The sequence below is a fragment of the Rhineura floridana genome, chromosome 5 (assembly GCF_030035675.1).
Source record: "Rhineura floridana isolate rRhiFlo1 chromosome 5, rRhiFlo1.hap2, whole genome shotgun sequence".
Classification (NCBI taxonomy): Eukaryota; Metazoa; Chordata; class Lepidosauria; order Squamata; family Rhineuridae; genus Rhineura; species Rhineura floridana.
In genome coordinates this window covers 57,475,841-57,496,628 of record NC_084484.1, presented here as the reverse complement: position 1 = coordinate 57,496,628, position 20,788 = coordinate 57,475,841, and the positions used below count along the sequence as shown (strand labels likewise).

The window sequence follows — 20,788 nt, the reverse complement described above, 5'->3', positions numbered from 1 at the left end:
GCTGATGCCAGACCGAACGGCATGGCCCCATATTGAAAGTGGTGTTGGCCTAACGAAAACCTCAGGAATCGTCTGTGGGCAGGACAGATCGGGATGTGGAGGTAAGCGTCTTTCAGGTCGATGGATGCCAGAAAATCCCCGTTGCAGAGCTTCCACAATGGTTGCCAGTGAGTCCATTTTGAACCAGCGATACTTGCGAAAACGGTTGACGAATTTGAGGTCCAAGATTGCCCTCCACAAGGAGTCTTGCTTTGGAACCGCGAACAGAACAGAGTAGACGCCTTGTGACCTTTCCGCTGGTGGTACTGGTTCTACTGCGGCTATGTTGAGTAAGTGATGTAAGGCATCCTGCATGACCCTCCCGCGAGATTTGGAGACGGGAGAGGGGCAATATCTGTCTGGAGGTGTCGACCAAAACTCTATGTTGTATCCATTGGAGAAGATGCTTCTGACCCAGGATACCTGAGTTAAAGGGACCCAGGAACTTGTGAAGAGAAGTAGCCTGCCCCCAATAGGGATGGCTTCAGAACTGCCTGTGCTGACGAGCTCCTCTGCCGTATAGGGAAAATGTGGCTTGTCGGCCTTGGTACTGGGGTCTGCCTTGGAAGACAGGTGTAGGCCAGGGTGCCCTGGAGGAGTGGAAATCAGAAGGTCGGGCATCCTGGCCTTGCCCCCCAGGCTGCGCCCCCCAAAAGGGCTGGAAAGGACGGTATGGGGCAAATCATCGGAAAGGCCTGCGGCCGTCTCTCCTGGTTGTGGCTAAGATAGGTTTTCGGTTGTCCTTGGGGTCAATCAAGACCGCTTTAAGTGCGTCCTCCCCAGAGACCCTGAGTATGAAGCCGTGGACAGGTTGGATCTGGCAGTGGCATCAGCCTCCCAGTGTCGGAGCCAAAGGGTTCTTCGAGCTACTACTTCTGCAGCTAGAGCCTGTGCTCCCTGGTGGGTCGCGTCTAGAGTGGCGTCCGCCACAAATGCAGCTGCCTTATGAAGCTTGACTAGGCCCTTTCGCAGCATGACTGGATCCGGATTGGGATCATCCAAGAGGTCATCAAGCCACATCATCGAAGCTCGTGAGAAAATCGAGGCAGCAGCGGAGGCCTGGATAGAAAAGGCAGAAGTCTCGTGTTTCTTACATAGGTGAAATGCAGCCGTCTTTCCGAGGGGTCTTTGAACTGTGAGTCGCCTTCTTTCGGAAGGAGGGACCCAGAGACTAAGTTCAAAATTGGTTGGTCTACCCCAGGGACGTTCAGAAAAGACATGAATACCGGGGTCAAAGTGTAAAGTCTGTTGGCTAAAGGGGAGAAGCGACATGGGCTCAGTGGGCAGACCCATTCCTCCCTGGCCAGCTTGTTGATGGGGTCTGGCACAGGAATGGAGTGATCCACTGATCTGGGCAACTTGAGAACCCTGGCGTCCTTAACTGGTGGAGCAACGGGTTGTGGTTGTGCGGGTTGGATGCCGAGGGTGTCCAACACTCTGTGACAAAGGGGAAGGTAGTCCGCCGAGTCGAAAAGACGATAGGAGTAGTCTTCCTCGAGGTCAGAGTCTCCGCTCCATTCATCAGGATCTGTCTGCATAAGGGAGGAATAGTCTTCCATGCCTGAGGGTTCGCCGCCAAGTCTGCCTCTAGAGATGTCAAATAGGTTAGGCGAGGAAGGATGGATCTCATCGTGAGGGCCAGGTAGCCATACAGAAGTGTGCTGCCGAGTAGCTGCTAGCTGAGGCGATAGGTGCTCCTGAGGCTGAGGGTGAGATTGGGAGAGGAACCCAAGTACTTCTTGTAGCTGGGACAGAAACTCTGGGGTCAGTTGCAATCCTGTGGAGGGATTTATTTATTTATTTATTTATTGTACTTTTAGACCGCCCTTTAGCGACAAGCTCTCAGGGCGGTGTACAACAGAATAAAACCACATTAAAATACAGGTGAATGAGGGTACAATACAACTATAAAAACATTTTAAAAGCAAGGTGAAGCCAAAGAGTAAAATAAGATTAAAAAATACAATTAAAATTAAAATGCCTGGGCAAAGAGGTAGGTTTTACCTGGCGCCGAAAAGATAACAAAGAAGGCACCAGGCGTATCTCGTCAGGGAGGGCGTTCCATAATTTTGGGGGCCACCACTGAGAAGGCCCTAGATCTAGTTATTGCTCTCTGGGCCTCCCTGTGAGTTGGAACCCGGAGAAGGGCCTTCGACGTCGAGCGTAGCGAACGGGTAGGTACATAGCGGGAGAGGCGTTCCACCAGGTATTGCGGTCCGATACCGTTAAGGGCTTTATAGGTAAGAACCAACACTTTGAATCTGGCCCGGAAACATATTGGTAGCCAGTGCAGTTGGGCCAGGACAGGTGTTATATGGTCAGATTTTTTAGTCCAAGTAAGAACTCTGGCCGCAGCATTCTGCACCAGCTGAAGTTTCCGAACCGTCTTCAAAGGTAACCCAACGTAGAGTGCATTACAGTAGTCCAATCTACAGGTTACCAGAGCATGGATAACTGTGGCAAGGTTCTCCCTGTCCAGATAGGGTCGTAGTTGGGCTACCAGCCGAAGCTGGTAGAACGCATTCCGTGCCACCGAGGCTACCTGAGCCTCCAGTGACAGGAGCGGATCTAATAAGACCCCCAAACTACGGACCTGCTCCTTTAGGGGGAGTGTAACCCCATCTAGGGTAGGTCAGACATCAACCATCTGGGCAGAGAGCCCCCCCACCAACAGCATCTCAGTCTTATCAGGATTGAGTCTCAGTTTATTAGCTCTCATCCAGTCCATTATCGCGGCCAGGCAGCGGTTTAGTACATTAACAGCCTCACCTGAAGAAGATGAAAAGGAGAAGTAGAGTTGCGTATCATCAGCATATTGCTGGAAATGCACTCCAAATCTCCTAATGATCTCACCCAGCGGCTTCATATAGATATTAAAGAGCATGGGGGACAGAACTGAACCCTGCGGGACCCCATATTGGAGTATCCAGGGGTTCGAGTAATGCTCCCCAAGCACCACCTTCTGGAGACGATTCTCGAGGTAGGAGCACAGCCACTGCCAAGCAGTGCCTCCAACTCCTAAGTCCGCAAGTCGCCCCAGAAGGATACCATGGTCGATGGTATCAAAAGCCGCTGAGAGATCAAGGAGAACCAACAGAGTTACACTCCCTCTGTCTTTCTCCCGACAGAGGTCATCATACAGGGCGACTAAGGCTGTTTCTGTACCAAACCCCGGCCGAAAGCCCGATTGAAATGGATCTAGATAATCAGTTTCATCCAAGAGAGCCTGGAGCTGGCGAGTGACCACACGCTCTAGGACCTTGCCCAGGAATGGAACATTTGCTACTGGTCTATAGTTGTCAAGGTTATCAGGGTCCAAGGAGGGTTTTTTTAGGAGCGGTCTCACCACCGCCTGCTTTAGGCAGAGTGGGACCACTCCCTCTCGTAAAGAGGCATTAATCACCTCCTTGGCCCAGCCGACTGTTCCATTCCTGCTAGCTTTTATTAGCCACGAGGGGCAAGGATCCAGAGCAGAAGTGGTCGCCCGCACCTGTCCAAGCACCTTGTCCACATCCTCGAGCTGTACCAACTGAAATTCATCCAATAAAACAGGACAGGACTGTGCTCCGGACACCTCATTAGGTTCAACTGCTACAATGTTGGAGTCAAGGTCCTGACGGATGTTCGTGATCTTATCTTGGAAGTGTCTCGCAAACTCATTACAGCGGGCTGTTGATGGTATTATTGCGTTCTGAGGAGCAGAGTGTAAAAGTCCCCGAACAACTTTATAAAGTTCCGCTGGGCGGTTAGAAGATGACTGAATGGAGGCAGCGAAGTACTGCTTCTTTGCTGCCCTCACCGCCTTCACATAGAGCTTGTTAGAGACCTTCACAAGAGCATGGTTACAGCCGTCGGGAGTTCATCTCCATTTGCACTCAAGCCGTCTCCTTTCTTGCTTCATCACTCTTAGCTCCGGGGTATACCAAGGAGCCAATTGAGCTCTGCAAAGGAGAGGGTGCACCGGGGCGATCACGTCAGCTGCCCGGGTCATTTCCGTATTCCACAGAGTGACCAGGGTTTCGACAGGAGCGTCAGTTTTATCAGCCGGAAAACTCCCTAGAGCCTTCTGAAAACCCTCAGGATTCATTAGTCTCCGGGGACGGACCATCTTAATTGGTCCTCCACCCTTGCAGAGGGGAGAAAACATTGTGAGTCTAAACCTCAATAGGCGGTGATCTGTCCATGACAACGGAATAGATGTAAAATCCCTCACTCCCAGATCACCATCCCCTAATCCAGTGGCAAAAATTAAGTCTAGAGTGTGCCCCGAGATATGCGTAGGGCCAGTAACAAATTGAGACAGCCCCATGGCTGTCATGGAGGTCATGAAGTCCTGAGCCGCCCCAGACAAAGTGGTCTCGGCATGAATGTTGAGATCCCCCAATACCAAGAGCTTGGGGGATCGCAACAATAAATCCGCGACCACCTCTGTCAGCTCAGTTAGGGAGGCTGTTGGGCAGCAGGGTGGACGGTACACCAACAGAATTCCCAGTCTGTCTCGCTGACCCAACGCAATGTGGAGACACTCCAGACCATTAGCCACCTGGATAGGGTGCCTAACAAGAGGGATGGAACTTCTATAGACCACAGTGATTCCCCCTCCCCGACCCTCGGATCTACCCAGATGCTGAACCGAGTACCCAGGTGGGCACAGCTGGGAGAGATTGATGCCTCCCAGATCGCTCACCCAGGTCTCGGTAATAAACGCCAGATCGGCCGTCTCATCCACAATTAAATCATGGATGAGGGAGGTTTTATTATTTACCGATCTGGCATTAAGAAGCAGCATCCGGAGATCCGAGAGTTGGCTGATAGAACTACCAGCAATCCTGTGGATGTGGGGAGGACCGGAACACGGCACAGCCACCAATTGTCTGGGTCGAGTTCCCCTTAACTGACATGTCCTCCTCCAAGAGTACAGTATGCTCCTGTGGAGGAGGATATGGCTGCACCGGTGGCGGCAGAGAAGCTAGAGGAACCTCAGAGTGGCATGATGATTGGCTGGGAAAACCTTGGAATTTGTCGTCTGATGAGCCGGTAGGAGATTGCAACAGAGCAGGCAATGCCTCCGGAGGAGGCTCATCCAAGACCGGGGCAGCAACATAGTGAGCCCGCTTGGGAGCGCTGTGGAAGACAGGTGCTTAGTCTTGGCGACAGATTTGGCATGCTTGTGCTTAGAAGGTTTGTGTGGTGCAGGGGCATTGCGCTGTTGACTTGCCCCGAGGTCTGAGGTGCTTCTGGTTGGTGATCCGCCATGTAGCTATCGAAATGCACGCACACAGTGTGGAAGGTGCAGTGTCACGCCCGTGGAGTGAGGAAATAAGGAGGCTGGATCACTATGGCACCAAAAAATGGGTGGGTACTGGTACTGCACTACTAAAAACAGGGTGCCGAGAATAAATTTTGATATAATATTGTCCACAAGCTAAGTACACACACACAATGGGGAAGGTGCGAGACCGCTGTTGTATGTTGTCCAAATCAGTATGCCAGAAAAGTTTTTTCATGCTACAGTGTGGGCAGAGCTAAATAGATGCACACAATGGGGAAGGTGCGGTATCGCTACTATGCACTGATCAAAACAGGGTGCCAAGAAAACTTTTATAGTGCAGTGTGACCCAGAGCTAGATACACGTACACAATGGGGAAGGTGCAGTACCGCTAATGTGCACTGTGCAGGCTATGCACAAACAAACAATTTTGCTTCAATATGGCACCCATGCAGCAAGATACACACACACAATGTGGAAGGTGTGGTATCGCTTTAAAGGGCCTGCAAGCTATGCAGCTACTATGTTCAGCATGGAAAGTTCAGTGCAGCTGCTAAGGGAGAAAAGCTTAACTGCAAAAAGCGTAATAAATTCATTTAAAATTCTGCACGGAGGTGAGGGAAAAAGGCAGCAGAATAAACAAAAGAGGTAACAAACAAAAAAAGGAGTCCACTAAAAAAGGCAGGAAACCTAAAATTCAAAATGGCGGACGGGAGGGGAAGGAGCAATAGCGGCCTGAAAGGAGCTCCTGCGACCTGGACTGGGCAGCCAGGAGGAACTGCTGCCGTTAGAGAAAAACTGGGGACCTATGCGTGCTCTAACCGCCAAAGGGGGAAGTAGATGGAGGCAGCTGTGGACAGGAGGAAAGGCCGCTGGGTGAGTCGGGGGGCGGCGAGCCTCCACCGATCGCAGAGCTCAAAGGCGAGTTACTGCCTAAACAAGCGGTAAGGACCAGCAGGAGCTTCCCAGGCAGAGAGGGAAGCTGGAGGCGCAGGCTTGAGAGCACTGCGCCTAAGGGAGAAGGAGCCGCAGCCGTGGGCCCGAAAACGGAGAAAAAAGGAGGCAGCCGCTGCTGCTAAGAACTAAGGAGAGGGAAGGGGGAGAACAAACAAAGTTACCCAAAACCCCAGAAAGCAGAACACCAAAGATCGCAAACACTCTAAACAATCTAGAAAAGGAAGGGGAAGCAGGAGGAAAAAAATAGCCAGGAATCCCGCCACTCAATTACACACACACACACACAAAACAGTAAAACTTAGCCAAGATGCAGATATCCAAACGCCTCAGACGAAGGCAAGAATGAAACTGGAAGTGGGAGGGGCTCGATGCCCCAGGTCTTGACTTCAGTGCATTCTTGCCTTTGGATGCTAGATGGCAGTAGTACCCAATATGATGGCAGTCTACCTGAGGAAAATATAATATGTGGGACCTACAACAAAATGTTGCAGTGTATCCTCCTGTTCAGGATTCCAGGCTTCATCCAGGATATGATAAGCCATAAAGAACTTCAGTCCCCACCTTTCCAACTGAGTGCTCCTCAGCATGCTCAGTCCTTACTGGCCTGCCCTTTAGGATTGTCTTATTTTAATATTTATTGTACTTGTACAAACATCACTCTTACTTTTAAGTGGCATCATTTTGGTTAAAATCCTGTTGGCAATTCAGCCACCTGAATGTGCTGTTAGAGGGAATTATACTGCAATTCAAACACACTCAACAATATTTACTATTTAGGTAGGCAACAGCCCCACATTTAGATTTAACATCTACAGCACAGGTGGGAAACATCATGCCTCCAGGTGCTTCTATCCATCCCTTGGGACTCTCCTATACACCCCTCATCATCTCTACTCAGTACAGTAGGGCCCCGCTTTACAGTGCTTCGCTTTACAGCATTCCGCTAATGCAGCAGTTGTCAATTGCAGAAAGTCCCTGCTTTTACAGCGCTTGTTCTGCTTTTACGGCTTTTTTTTGCTGTTGGGCACCATTTTGGTCAATGTTAGTCAATGGGTTCCGCTTTACAGAGGTTTTTGCTTTACAGCGGGGGTCCGGAACGTAACCCACTGTATGAGTGGGGCCCTACTGTACCTTTCTTAAGTGCTTCTGGCTGGCAGGAACGAGTCCTTGAGCTGTGGTGATGTGAAGTAGCAGTGTGTGTGGGAACCTCTGTTTGCTGCATAGCTGGAATGTTGCCTAGTGTACAGCATAAGATACGCATCCATTGCTCCACCCACTTTTTGCTTCTGCCCCCACCTACTACTGGCATGTGGCCCCTGAAAGGCTGCCAAGAAGAGAATGTGGTCCTTGGGCTGAAAAAGTTTCCTTGCTCCTTCTCTAGACAGTTTCAGCAGAAACATTTTGACAGGGCAAGGCTTCACATAGGTTTAAGCAAAATGTGATGTTCAGTTGTGAGATTCCCCCTCACAGTGATTTCTGATGAAAAGCAGCCTTAGAAGCTAGGATCAAGAGTCAGAATAGTGGTGAATCCAGCTTTCTCCAATGCTGAAATGGACTACAACTCCCATCAGTTCAAGCCAGCATTGCCAATAATCAGGGATGATGGGAGTTGCAGTTCAAGGGCACCCATTTGGGGAATGATGAGTTTACCCTTTCCCTCCTTGCTGTTTGTCTGATCAAAATTATACTTCCCAAGCTGTTTTCCCCCCCACAGGAGAAAAGATACAGATCTCATATTCCCCACACTTGGGAAAGCAACTTGTGTATAGCCAATATCAGCAGACCAATCTTTGAGGAATGAAAACCCCACTCTTCCTACCTTTAGGCTCCTTGCACAGGCTATATTATCAGTAGGGTTGCCAGGCTCGGGGCCCGAGAATGATTCTGTATCTTTAAGAGAAAATTCAGCCAAGTGCAGTGAGTGTAGCATATGAACTGAAGAACTTAAGAACAACATTCTGTAACCACATGCTTGAGAAACTGAGTTAAAAGTATTCTTGTTTTATTAATATCGTCTATTAATTAAAACTATTGGTTTTAAAAGACATGCCTAATTCTTGGCCAGTTAGCACAAAAAATACAAGTGTTGGCAAAATATAAAGGTGGAAACAGTATCAAATGATGGCAGTGTAGTTTACTCTAGAGAGTAACTTCAACAGGCTACAGGGGAGTGACCTGAGGCTGTGATCTTTTAGAGACATAGAGATACACCAGGAAGTTAAGGCTTGAGTGTATACCTGGATGTTTGTTAGCAAAGAATGGTGGGAATAAGGCAAAGTCCCTAACAGCAGCATTGCTATAGAGTGTGTGACTAGGGTTGCCAGGCTCAGGGCCTGAGAATGATTCTGTATCTTTAAGAGAAGAGAAAATTCAGTCAAGTGCAGGTTTTCTTGCAACACTGTAATGGGAAAAACCACAAGGTGAAATTCTCCCTTCCCCTGCACTACTTTTAAAGATACAGAAGACCTCTTGGTTGCCAGGCCCAGCCTCTAAGAGGCCTTATATATCTTTAAAAGTAGTGCAGGGGGAAGGGAGAATTTCACCTTGTGGTTTTTCCCATTACAGTGTTGCAAGAAAACCTGCACTTGGGTGAATTTTCTCTTCTCTTAAAGATACAGAATCATTCCCAGGCCCTGAGCCTGGCAACCCTAATTATCAGGGAGGGTAGCTTTACTGACTTAAGAGAAAGTAAAAATCCCAGACACCACAAAAATTATGTATGTAACGTTTCCCTGTTTCAACCCTGGCTTTGAATGTCAGCCCAAACAGAAAGTCTCACAGTGCTTGTGGAAGGGGAGCTGCAATTATGCCTGGGTTTAGGCTTATTTTAAGTGTAGGTCAATCCCAGTATATCACTGAATTGGATTTTGAAAACACCTATGTATGTGCTATTGTTTGAACAGGATAAGCTGTGTGAACGGCGCTGTGCAGAAGGTGTTCTTGGTTGATCAAGGTCATGATGGAAGAAAAGAAGAGAATATGGTCTTTGAGACATGAAGGGTTCAAGCCATTCAGAGATTTATAATTAAACCTTGTGCTTAAAAGATAATAGAAAACTAGTGGTGGAGATACAGAAGTACTAGCATAATGTGTTCTTTGGAACAATCACCATATGAGCTGTTGCTCAAACAATCCAATATGACCCTTTTTTAAAGATCTTTCTCAGAAGCCCTTCTCTGGTTCTTCTACCACCTTTTGGCCATGCTGTAAGAATTATAGACTTCCTATACTATCCCTCCATGGTTGTAGGGAGTGTGCTGGGCTTCCAAATACCAATCGCTGAAAATCGCAGGAGAGGAGAGTGCTCTTGCACTCAGGTCCTGCTTGCAGGCTTCCCACAGGAATCTTGTTAGCTACTGTGACAACAGGATGCTGGACTGGATGGGCTTCTGGCCTGATCCAGCAGGCTCTTCTTATGCTCTTCCTAAGAAGTTTCACTCTGCTCCTTCTCTGCCAGCTTTTAGGTACCAGGCAAAGATTGTCTCTCTGTGTGTTTTCTCCTCAAGGCTTCTGGGGCCCTCTTATTATTTATTAATATCTGATGGGCTTTGACTTTTGCTGCTTCTGCTGCTTAATGAATGCACATTTTCTTGTTTTTCTTTCTGCTTTATGGTGGTGGTGGTGATTGCGCTATCACTGTGCATGGCATTTTGTGAAATAAAGGGGTCCAGGTCCCTACCCGTTGCTGAAAACAACAGAATGAAATTTAACATGGATAAGTGCAAAGCACTATACCTAGGAAAAAGAAACCAAATGCAGTGATAAGATAGGGGATAATTGGCTCAGCAATACTACATGCAAGAAGGATCTTTGAATTGTTGTCGATCACAAGAGGAATATGAGAACAGTGCAGTGTTGCTGCAGAAAAGGCAAATGCTATTTTAGGCTGCATTAACAGAATTATAGTTTCCAAATTGCATGAAGTACTAGTTCCCCTGAACTCATCCTGAATACTGCGTCCAGTTCTGGACACTGTACTTTAGGAAGGATGCAGACAAACTGGAACAGGTTCAGAGGAGGGCAACAAGGGTGATCAGGGTATTGGAAACAAAAAGCCCTATGTGGAGAGACTGAAAGAACTGGATATGTTTAGCCTTGAGGGGAGATATGATAGTGAAGTACTTGTACTTGAAAGGTTGTCACACAGAGGAAGGCCAGGATCTCTTCTCGATCATCCCACAATTCAGGACATGGAATAATAGGCTCAAGTTACAGGAAGCTAGATTTTGGCTGAACATCAGGAAAATCTTCCTAACTGTTAGAATAATATGACAGTGGAACCAATTACCTAGGGAGGTGGTGGACTCTCCAGTACCGGTGGCATTAGAGGCAGTTGGACAGCCATCTGGTGGGTATGCTTTAAGTTGGATTCCTGCATTGAGCAAGGGGTTGGACTTGATGGCCTTTCAGACCCCTTCCAACTGTACTGTTCTATGATTCTAAGCTAAAATTTGACACAGGGAAAACAGAGCAAGGGTAGGGTAGCAGGGGCAAAAGTACGGAGGGAAATACGATGTTATTTCAGTTACATATATTTAGGTGCAGTAAGGCATGGGGAATACTGTGTGTGGTTTTATTTTATTTTTATTGTTATAAATAGTATTATGTATTTTTCGTGAATCACCTTGTAAGACTTTTAGATCAGAAGGCAGGATATAATGTTAATAAAAAAAACAGCTTCCTGTTGAGTGCATTATAATAGTCTAGTGTCAAAGTTGCAAAAGCCTGAATGACCATCACTAGCCATTTTCACATATCATGCTTTAGTGCGATGGGCATGAGCAGGAACAAGCCAGTGAACCTTGGGCTCATGCACCCATTTCCTCCCATATGGCTGGGAGGAGCAATTTGGAAGCCTTCAGCTCTGTTTTACCATGGTTTGTCATGCTATAGTTAAAACTATGTTTCATTCAAAACAAGCTATCTTCAAACCATGGTTTCTGAAACTAATATGTTTAAACTAACCAATTTCTGTTCACCACAATTCTACGTCAAGACAACACAGCAAACAGAAGCAAACACTACCTGAATTCCTCTTCTAGATAACATGGGAGGCGCTAACCCAAAGCTCACTGTGGCTCACGCATGTCATGCTAAACCATGATTTAGCGTGATGAGCAAACATGGCCACGGTGTTCTGTAATAGAAAGGATTTGTCTTTTCATGAGGTAGAGATTGTGAAAGATGCACAACTCTCCTATGTTTCGGCTTCCTTGAACCATTCCCAGATGATGGTGCCCAAACACAGGGACACAGGAAGCTGCCTTATTCTAAGTTAGCCCATTGGACCAACTAGCTCAGTATCCTCTGCACTGCTTAGCAGCACCTCTACAGGTTTTAGAGAGGGGTCTTTTTCAGCCCTACCTGGAGGTGCCAGCGATTGACCCTTGACCTTCTGCATGCAAAGCGTGTGTTTTACCTCTGAGACATGGTCCTTCCCTATTATTTCTTCTTAAGACACAAGGCATTCCAGCTGGTATCGCCTCATTCTAGCATTTCTATTATCACTGTTTTGTGTACCTGAGAAAGGGCCCCAGTATTTTTTTCCTATAATATTCTATGTTTTCTTTTCATTAGGTCACAGCAACACCTACGTGATTGTGGTGTTTGTTATTTTAATGGTTGTTATAATGATATTGGTGATGGTTTACCGTTTTTTTCGAGTTGACATTGTCTTATGGTACCGAAGAGTATTTAACTGCACTGGATCAAAGGATGGTGAGTAAGAAGTAGCTGAATGAGCCAGGAGAATTCGTAATCTACAGATGACTAGCTCCTGGTGTAGTTGGATAACCACCATAGTAAATTACCACTTGATAAAATATTTCACTGCAAAAGGAAAGCAAATTGTCCAGGTGTTTTAGAAAACCACAGTTGGACCTACTAGCCTATTGTTATAAAAATGCCTACACTGAGTGCTTTAAATCATGTTCTCTAGGATATATTCAGTGTCTTTCCTGGGGAAACCAGATAATCATTAAAAGGCTTTTCTGAAGGTCAAACTAAACATGGCATTAATTCATCATTACATTTTATGTACATTTTTTAAAAAAACTACAGTAAGTGATATATGTACTCTGAGCCTTTTGATTTCATTATGACTGGGAATGATGTTTGGGATCCTTTTAAAATGGATGTATAATAAATATGGACCAATTCCTGGTGATTCTGCTTCCAGAAAAAATAAAATACAAATCTTTTGTCTGGAATCTAGAAAACCAAAACTAGTGAGGCCTCATACCTACATTTCGTATTCCTGTCAGGAATCTGCTAGATCTCTAGACAATATTGTACTTTAATTACTTCTTGTAGCTTGCGGGCATGGAGGAGAAGGAAATAGTGAATATTTGTAGGGTAGGCATGTACTGTCTTCTGTAATAAGGAATGACTGGTACACTACAGCGTGTGTGCAGCCAGGGAAGGATGAAGTGGGAGAAGAAAGCTGATCACTGTCAGGTAAAGCAGTTGTGCACATGCACTGATGCATTATATCTTTACTTTAAAAAAAACCCACTGAAAATTCAGGAAGAGGGCTGAGAATATTCTTGAAGGAGTCCCTCTTTGGTATATTGAAATGATCAGAGTCCAGGTCCTTCCTGGTTCATAAGGAAGACCAAGAATTGGCAGTGAGGGATGCATAAAGTTGGGGCATTCTGTGACCAGGGTAGTTTTATGTTATTTCTTTAAAATGCCTGCTTATCTCTCTCCCCACCCCTCAGAGATTAAGGACTGTGCTTTTTGGTTCTTGGCATTCTTTCCCCCCCCTTTAGCTTTACTAATTTAATACAATAATCCTAAATCTTACTACAAAGTTATACAGCTTTAGTTAATGCTACAGTGGATGCAGCTTTAATCACATTCAACTGCCTTAATACTTCAAGACTATCCATGTTCTTTTCATGTGCATTTTCTGGGCTGAAATGTAGGACACACTTTTTTTAAAAAAAAATGTGCTAACCATGCTGCATAACTGGTAAATGATTTACAAACAGGTGTGCCATAATCTGTAACCATGCAGTTAACTTGTACAACCCAATGAAATCTGTCCACATTTCTAACTTGAAATGACAGCTTTTTGATTCACTCACCAGCTTTGCACCTATTTCTTGTTTTATCTCGCAGATGGGAAAATACATGATGCATATGTCATCTATCCCACAAATCATATAAATGCCACTTATGAAAATAATTTTATGGGCTCTTTTGTTCATCAGATTCTACCAGAGATTTTAGAAAATCAATGCGGATATAAATTGTGTATTTATGGGAGAGATGTGTTGCCTGGAGAAGGTAAGCTGTCAAATCATTGTTTTGCAGTGAAGAAGCTGTGAATTACAATTGCATTATGATAATTCCACAAATATACAAGTACTTAGCCTGAGAGTGAAGGCTTGTCAACACATGGCCCCAATAGCTAGATCAGGGACAGGGATCTTGTGGCACAGCCAGAACATTATGGGCAATAGCAGCCAAAAGGCAACAAGTTTCTACTGATGCAGCCATATGTATAATGTAATACAATCTGAATGGTACTTACAAGTACTATTGCTGACAGTAAACCAAGATCTGTAGCTGGCCACTTCCACCATGCAAGAACGTCCCTAGAGTAAGGTCTATCCAGAACTCTTCCAATTCCTATGCCTGATTTGATATGGCAGCTTCATGCATCCTTGTGGCTCGCAGATGTAAGATTGGAGTCAGACCCAGGGTTCTGTTCAATGAAGTCACCCATTAATGCAAGGACTTCCACTTGTGCAATGGAACTTCCTCTCTCTCTTGCCTGCATGCGCTCCCCCCCTCATCTGTTCTGAGGGACTAATGGAAGCACTAACGGGATGACTTTGTTGGATACAACCCCCAAAATCGGGTTTGGCCAATTTAATAAAAGCCAAGGGTATTCCAAATAAGCTTATAACTCGCTACAGGAGGGTAGATTTTGTTTGAATATTAGCAGAAATTTAACAGTAAGAACAGTTTGACACTGATATCTGTTACCTGGTGTAGTGGGCTCTGGAGGTCTTCAAGCAGAGATTAGATAGCCATCTGATGGGGATGCTCTAGCTTTGGATTTCTTGCATTGAGCAGGAAGTTGGACTAAACTTTTTGATTCTATGAAAACCAGATGAAACTAGGGAGACACACTGCAAGACTGCTATTCCTTACTCTAGATGCAGTGGCCAATGGTGGTGGGTTTCTTCTGAGTCTAGGATTTTAAATACCCTTCCGAAATATATGCTACAGGTCTCTTTGTTGTTTCTTAACTTCTTTATATATCATCAGATGCTATTGATGCAATTGAGAACAGAATACAAAACAGCAGAAGACTGATAATCCTTCTAACAAAACAGCTGGCCAGGAATGAACATATTGCATATGAGCATCAGATCGCACTATACAATGCCCTAATCCGAAACAATGTAAAAGTAATTCTATTGGAAATGGAGAAAATGGGAGAATATGCACAACTACAGGACTCTCTCAGGCATATCATTCATCAGCAAGGAACTATAAAATGGAAAGCAAAATACATGGCCTGTCCATTCATGCCCAACTCTGCATTTTGGAAACATGTGGAGTACCAAATGCCACTGAGGCGTAGTCACTGCACAGTGAATTCCGCATACCATTTGCTGTAAAGAACTCCACAAAAGTGACTAGCTTGCAAGAAAGTTTACTAGCCTGCTGTGAGCAGGCAGAGGGAGGGAGGGAGAGTTTTGCAGCCTACTGTATTTCCTTGCCAGGTACAGGGGAGGGATGGAGCACTCTGCCCTTTTTCTGCCAGCCCATTCACTAGTTGGCATTTGGTTCCCTGTGGCTTGTGGCTTTGAGGCTTGCACTTAAATACAAGGCTGTAAACAATTTTTTATGTTTTTATTTCTCAAGGAAACAGTCTATTCCCTCCTTCAAAACATTGTGCCCTGGCCTGGATCTTTTCAAATGTATATATTTAACCTAGCCTTCCTCAGCCTAGTGCTCTCCAAAAGATTTGGACTACAACTCCCATCAGCCCGTCACCACAGCTTGATGGAAGCTGTAAATCCTCTGGAGGGCACCAGTTTGGGGAAGTGTGATGTAACCATAAGTAGATACATACAAAACTATGGCTTAATCCATCTTTCTTTGTTTTTTCTAGGCATACTTGGAAGCAGCTAAGCCAGTAGCAGATGGCGTGATGAGGTGGAGGCACTTACCTAACCTCCCAGCAGATGAGTCCCTGCTGTTTACCAGGAGGGAGTGCGCAAGGAGGACAGCATGGTGAAAACACACCAGCAGATCAACAGGTTGACTAGTGTGTTTGCACTGTGCCAACCTTGCTGCCACCTTGCCCTTCCGCCTCTTGGTAAGCAGCAATAACTCACCTGCTGGGAGGCCAGGTAAGGGCCTCTGACATGCCACACTGTCTGCTACTGAGCTAAGCTGACTATTTTAAAAAAAATGTAAAGCAGAGATACTTACTCCATGGTCCATATTCAGCACCTCCAAAAGAGTTTTGTCATTCTCCCAAGAGACCCCCCTAAATGTGCCTTTTAAAAAATGGTTACTCTTTTTCAAACAATATATATATATATATATATATCACTCCTATAGGTCCCCTGCTGTGATGCCAAGAGTTTTTGTGATCCCTGCAAGACTTGCTGAAAATGTTTCAATTTTTAAATTTATTTTTTTAAAACAATATTTTGCTGATTGCTCCATAGGTCTCCTGTTGTGATACAGTGATGGCTAAAGTTTTTTTTGTGCCCCCCCCCATTGGTCCATTAAAAAAATATTACTTTTTAAAAAAAAACTCAATTTAACAATGAACAATGGATTATAAAAATGATTTAAAATAGTGTAGAATAACCGACTGGAAATTCTTTTGAAAGGCCTCGAGAACTGGAGTTTTCAACACACCCACTTATACATTTTGGCTGTGCCCACTTTGATATGCAGCACTTGGAGAGTTGGCTATGGCTCAATGTGGCCCTCAGCCTTACTTCAAAGAATCCCAGTGTTTTTTTAAGAAATAGTCAGTTACAGCCAGTACCTGGGGCTCTTGGCAGAAAAAAGCATCTGCCTAGACACTTGCCACATATTCATCCCTAGGTGTGGAATGGTCTCTTCAGAGAGGTTCGCGTGATGTCTAACTGTTTTCAGTCCAAAGCTTTTTGTGTATATAGGTGCATGTGTGCAGATTTGTTAAATAGTTTTAATCCTACTTACTGCTCCGTGCTGTTTTTATGATTTTTGTTACTTTTAGATTCTTGTGGGTGCTTCCAGATGGGTATTTATTCTGGGATTGGTGCTGCTCATACAAATGTTTTACAACATTTACACAATGTCATGTCAGCATGTATTCCCCCTCTCTTCATTCAATCCAAAATTACGCTGTAGGCAGAATATCTGACAAACTGAAAAACAGCCATGACCTGCTGACAACATCCCATTTGCAATATCTGAGTGAGGTCCAGTTTTCAAGGGATGTAAGCCTCCATCTGAAAGGGCTTTTACTTGTCATATTTACATTATCACTGTTTTCTTCTTTTTGTAAACTGCCCGGGGAATATAACTGGTGGTATAAAAATACTTACAGCAAATAAAATAACCAGTTTTGAAATGTTAAAACCTATATTAATTTTTTTTGAGTAGCTACATTTTGCAGCAGACATTTCCCTGAAGAAGGGATGTACAGCCCCAAGTGCAGTGAACATTAATGACTGTTGGATTAATGCAGTTTCTAGGTATAGCCTCCTCTCTTTCAGTGGCCTAGTTCGCAAGTCACATGAAGACAAACTCTGGCTTAGTGCCTGGAATGTGCAAGCTCCTGGAGAGCTCACAGCAGCTTTACTCCTCCGTGGTCCTTTTTGCTGCTGTGCCATGCTGAGCTAAGCCAAATATTGGCTCAGTATGTCATCTGAACCTGGACTTGTGGTTATGTTCCCTCCAGACTAAACTACAAGCAGTAACCCAGAACAAACAGGCAAAAGCGATGAGCTCCAATTAGTAAATAGAACCTCCATATTCACAGGCAGTATACCTCTGAATACCAGAGCCTGGAACAAACAAGTGAAGAGGATTAACACAAAGATGAGGATTATGCCAAAGTTGATTCCCTTCTGATGATGCTAGAATTCAAACTCTAAAACAATAAAGAACAATAAAAGAAAAGAAGCAATAAAAATACAATTAAAATCCGTATGAATATTTAATGTAGACATGCTGTGGACCTCCTGAATAAAGCTGGTGGACCACGGGTGGTGCATGGGCTACAGTTTGGCAACCCCTGAACTAGGTGATTAGATGCGAAGGATATGGCTGTTGCACCTTTTAATATTTGGTTAGAAGAAGAATTATCAGTAGGCAAAACTTCCTTCTCCCAATGACAGAGTGTACAACTTCAACACCCCCACTTCTAACCAAATACTAGAAATACAGAACGTGCTGCCTCCTTATATAGGCTTCTCATAAGTTGCAGCTTAGCTTTTTTCAAGTAAGCGTGTGGGCACTGAGCCGCCTCGTCCTATGTATGGTTACCGAAAAGTTAAGTCCCGAGGCGACTTATTGCCGGACCGGTTACACGAGCACAAGCCTGCAGGCAGGGTGCCGCAGGCTTCTTTTTCACGACCGAAGCTCTGTCTTGGGAATTTCCTCGCTTGATATCAGCATCCGAAGGCTGGGCTGGTACTTTCCTTAGAGAGTAGACACAGTCACAGAGGCTCTTTTAGGTCAGAGGGCGTGACTTCCAAGCAAGTTAAAACCTCAGCACCCCCGCCCTGTTTTTACCAAACCACTTAACGGACCCGATCCTTACCCCATCGGTCAGCGAGCACTTTGCCATCCGTAGTAGTGCTTGCGTCGCGTAATACCCATTGAAAGAAATTGCTTGAAAGAACCAGCCGTTTCCCCCTTTCTGCGGACGGTGCTTATTTGTATATGGGTGCCTCCTTTCCTTGGCGGGATTCCTTTCCTCCAAACGCGATGCTATATTCTCTCCTCTGGACTCGTCGCTAGTAGGAAGGAACTAGTTTCGCCTCCTCGTTCTTTTCGTCTTCCATAGGTCGGCTCGCAGTCCGACTCCCCCATCATCGCACCCAGTTTTATCTGTCAGCGCCGCTACTGGTTTAAGTAAGGTAAGGCACACGTCGTTCTCCTTGCAGAGAGAAATGCCGCTTTCCGTTGCAAACTCAATTATATCGTCGCAAAAATTGTAGTTTATACGATGTGTACTTTGCAATCAAAAGGCTGTGCAATCCTAGACGCTTTTTTTTTTGGCGTGGAGAATAGATCTGCGGCACTAAAGCAGCAATCCTAAACACACTTATTACCAAAGAGTAAGACTGGTTGTGTTCAGTGGGGTTTTATTCTGAGAAAACATGTTTAGGATCGCATTGTTAAGGTTGTTTCAGGGAGACTTGTTTATTGAGTGTTCAACCTGATTTGTTGGTGCAAAGTTTGTAGGGAGGTTATAAGACGCTCCCTATTTATTGGACATTTTTTCTTGATTTGTTTGTGGGGAAATGGGCTCAAGTTAGCCAGATTTTGCTGAACATAAGGAAAAACCTTCTGTTACAGTGGTACCATAGTGGAACCAATGACCTAGGGAGGTGGTGGGCTCTCCAACACTGGAGGCCTTCAAGAGGCAGCTGGACAGCCACCTGCCGGGTATGCTTTAAGTTGAATTTCTGCATTTAGCAGGGGGTTGGACTCTATGGCCTTATAGGCCCCTTCCCACTCTATGATTCTATGAAGTTATATGGTGTTGCGGCTAGCAACTGTTACCGCACAGCACAGTTTCCAGTGCATTTTCCCATCACTTAATTTTTTTATTTTTCGAAGAATGGCAAATCCACTTTAATTCCACAACCTAAATTGGCTGGTATGTGCTTGAATCCCACCTGTGAAATAGTGAGAGACTGGAAGCAGCCCACGTTTGCATGCACAGGAGGACTAAGGGTGCTTTAAGACTGTAGCTATTTTGCACGTGAGATTTAGGCACATCCCTGCACATTCATATAACTAATCCCACTTGGTTCCTTCCATATATATGTGCCTTATATCTCCAGTTTGGAAGTAAATGCCACCGAGTACCAATGGATCTAATGGGAGGTATGCTTAGTATAGCTGCTTTAGAACCAGCTCATACTAGTCGGTGCATGACACCCCCTTTCCCCCCAGGATTCTGCATAGTTGCCACTGGGTCTACAGTTAGGCATTTTGAGTGGCTCAGTGCGACTGTTTCTTGAAATAAGACACAGGAGCAGTGCCATCAGTTTAAAACATAATATGATGCAGTTCAGCTCATCATGATGATGATTAGTTAGTGCTGCAGCACTTTTAATCGATACCTGGCCAGAGTCTCCTGGGTGAAGTGCTAATGACATCAGAAGGGCAAGAATACTTGGCAACAATAATGAGAATGATGCGTATTTATATTATTAAATAATGCTATTTGTATACCACATACCACTAGTATCCTAAGCATGTTTTCTCAGTAATATGCTTGCAGTTGCCATTCAAAGCGCACTTACTTTACTCTCCACAGTAGAAAGATTCAACATCTTCATGATTTAAGAATAAAACATATTGTTAACAGTTTATACATCTGATGAAGTTGACTGTAGTCCCCCAAAACGTATGTCGCAATAAATTTGTTTAGTCTTTAAGGAGCCACAAGATTATTTGATGTTATTTTCTCTGCAACAGAGTGACACAGATGCCCTAGATCAAGCTTATCCAACCTGGGACCCTCCAGATGTTTTGCACTACAACTCCCTGTATTCTTGACCATGGCTTCTGCTGGCTGGGGCTGATGGCAGTTGCAGTCCAAAACATTTGAAGGGCACCAGGTTGGGGGAGGCTGCTCTAGATGCTAATGATATAAGAATTGTCTTTTTGGCCGTGCCTAAAGGAATGTTTGTTCTCATATAGGTCTACCAGGAAATTGAGATCAATGTCAGCGGTGTTGTTCTTGGTGCCATCTTGGAAGAGTTGTGGCTGTGCCGCAATTCTGTAACTCGCTTCCACTAGAAATTCTTCAGGCTTCTTCTATGTTATTTTGTTATGGCTTTTAATTGTAATTTGATTATGTTATATGGCTTTTATGATTAAAGTTGTGTGTTTTTCTGGGTACTTTAGTAGACAAGTAGGATATAAATGATAAATTATTGGTGAGAATGCAGCGAGTCTTCTGTTCTTCTATGTAATATGGCTCTAACATTTCTAGGAAGTGACATGTCGCCTGAGTTATCCAGGACAACGTTTAACCATAGTTTATGGAGTCAGCTTGTATTCACTAACCATAGGTAAGACTGCCCATGGTTTAAATTCCATATGACTTGCTAAACTGTGGTTAATCTAAACAGAAGTGAAAGCCTCCAATCTCATCTGTGTGACTGTGCTGGAGGATGAGGGGTGAGGTACAGCACACAAGCACAGTGTGGTGGGAGGAGGTTAGGTTTTTCCTCATAATGTTAACCATGGTTTAACACATCTCCCACAACCCTAGCCAACATATCCAGTGGTCAGGAATTATGAGAGCTGTA

General features: G+C 44.9%; 2 protein-coding genes across 5 annotated transcripts in view; both read left to right on the top strand.

Annotated features, from left to right (window-relative positions):
• The window catches only part of LOC133384911 (interleukin-1 receptor-like 1), a 67,527-nt gene extending 50,678 nt beyond the window's left edge, over positions 1–16,849 (top strand). Inside the window, exons 9-11 of one of the 2 annotated variants that reach the window (XM_061626808.1) lie at positions 11,844–11,984; positions 13,389–13,556; positions 14,547–16,849. In XM_061626808.1, coding sequence (XP_061482792.1) covers positions 11,844–11,984; positions 13,389–13,556; positions 14,547–14,902 — 665 coding nt within the window. In that variant the 3' untranslated portion in view covers positions 14,903–16,849. The remainder of the gene's footprint in view (positions 1–11,843; positions 11,985–13,388; positions 13,557–14,546) is intronic. The other variant, XM_061626807.1, reaches the window with a different exon arrangement.
• Positions 16,850–17,330: 481 nt separating this feature from the next.
• The window catches only part of IL18R1 (interleukin 18 receptor 1), a 46,885-nt gene continuing 43,427 nt past the window's right edge, over positions 17,331–20,788 (top strand). The window contains exons 1-2 of one of the 3 annotated variants that reach the window (XM_061626801.1): positions 17,331–18,376; positions 20,470–20,548. The gene's annotated coding sequence lies outside the window, so the exon portion shown is untranslated. The remainder of the gene's footprint in view (positions 18,377–20,469; positions 20,549–20,788) is intronic. The other 2 variants (XM_061626800.1, XM_061626802.1) reach the window with 2 other exon arrangements.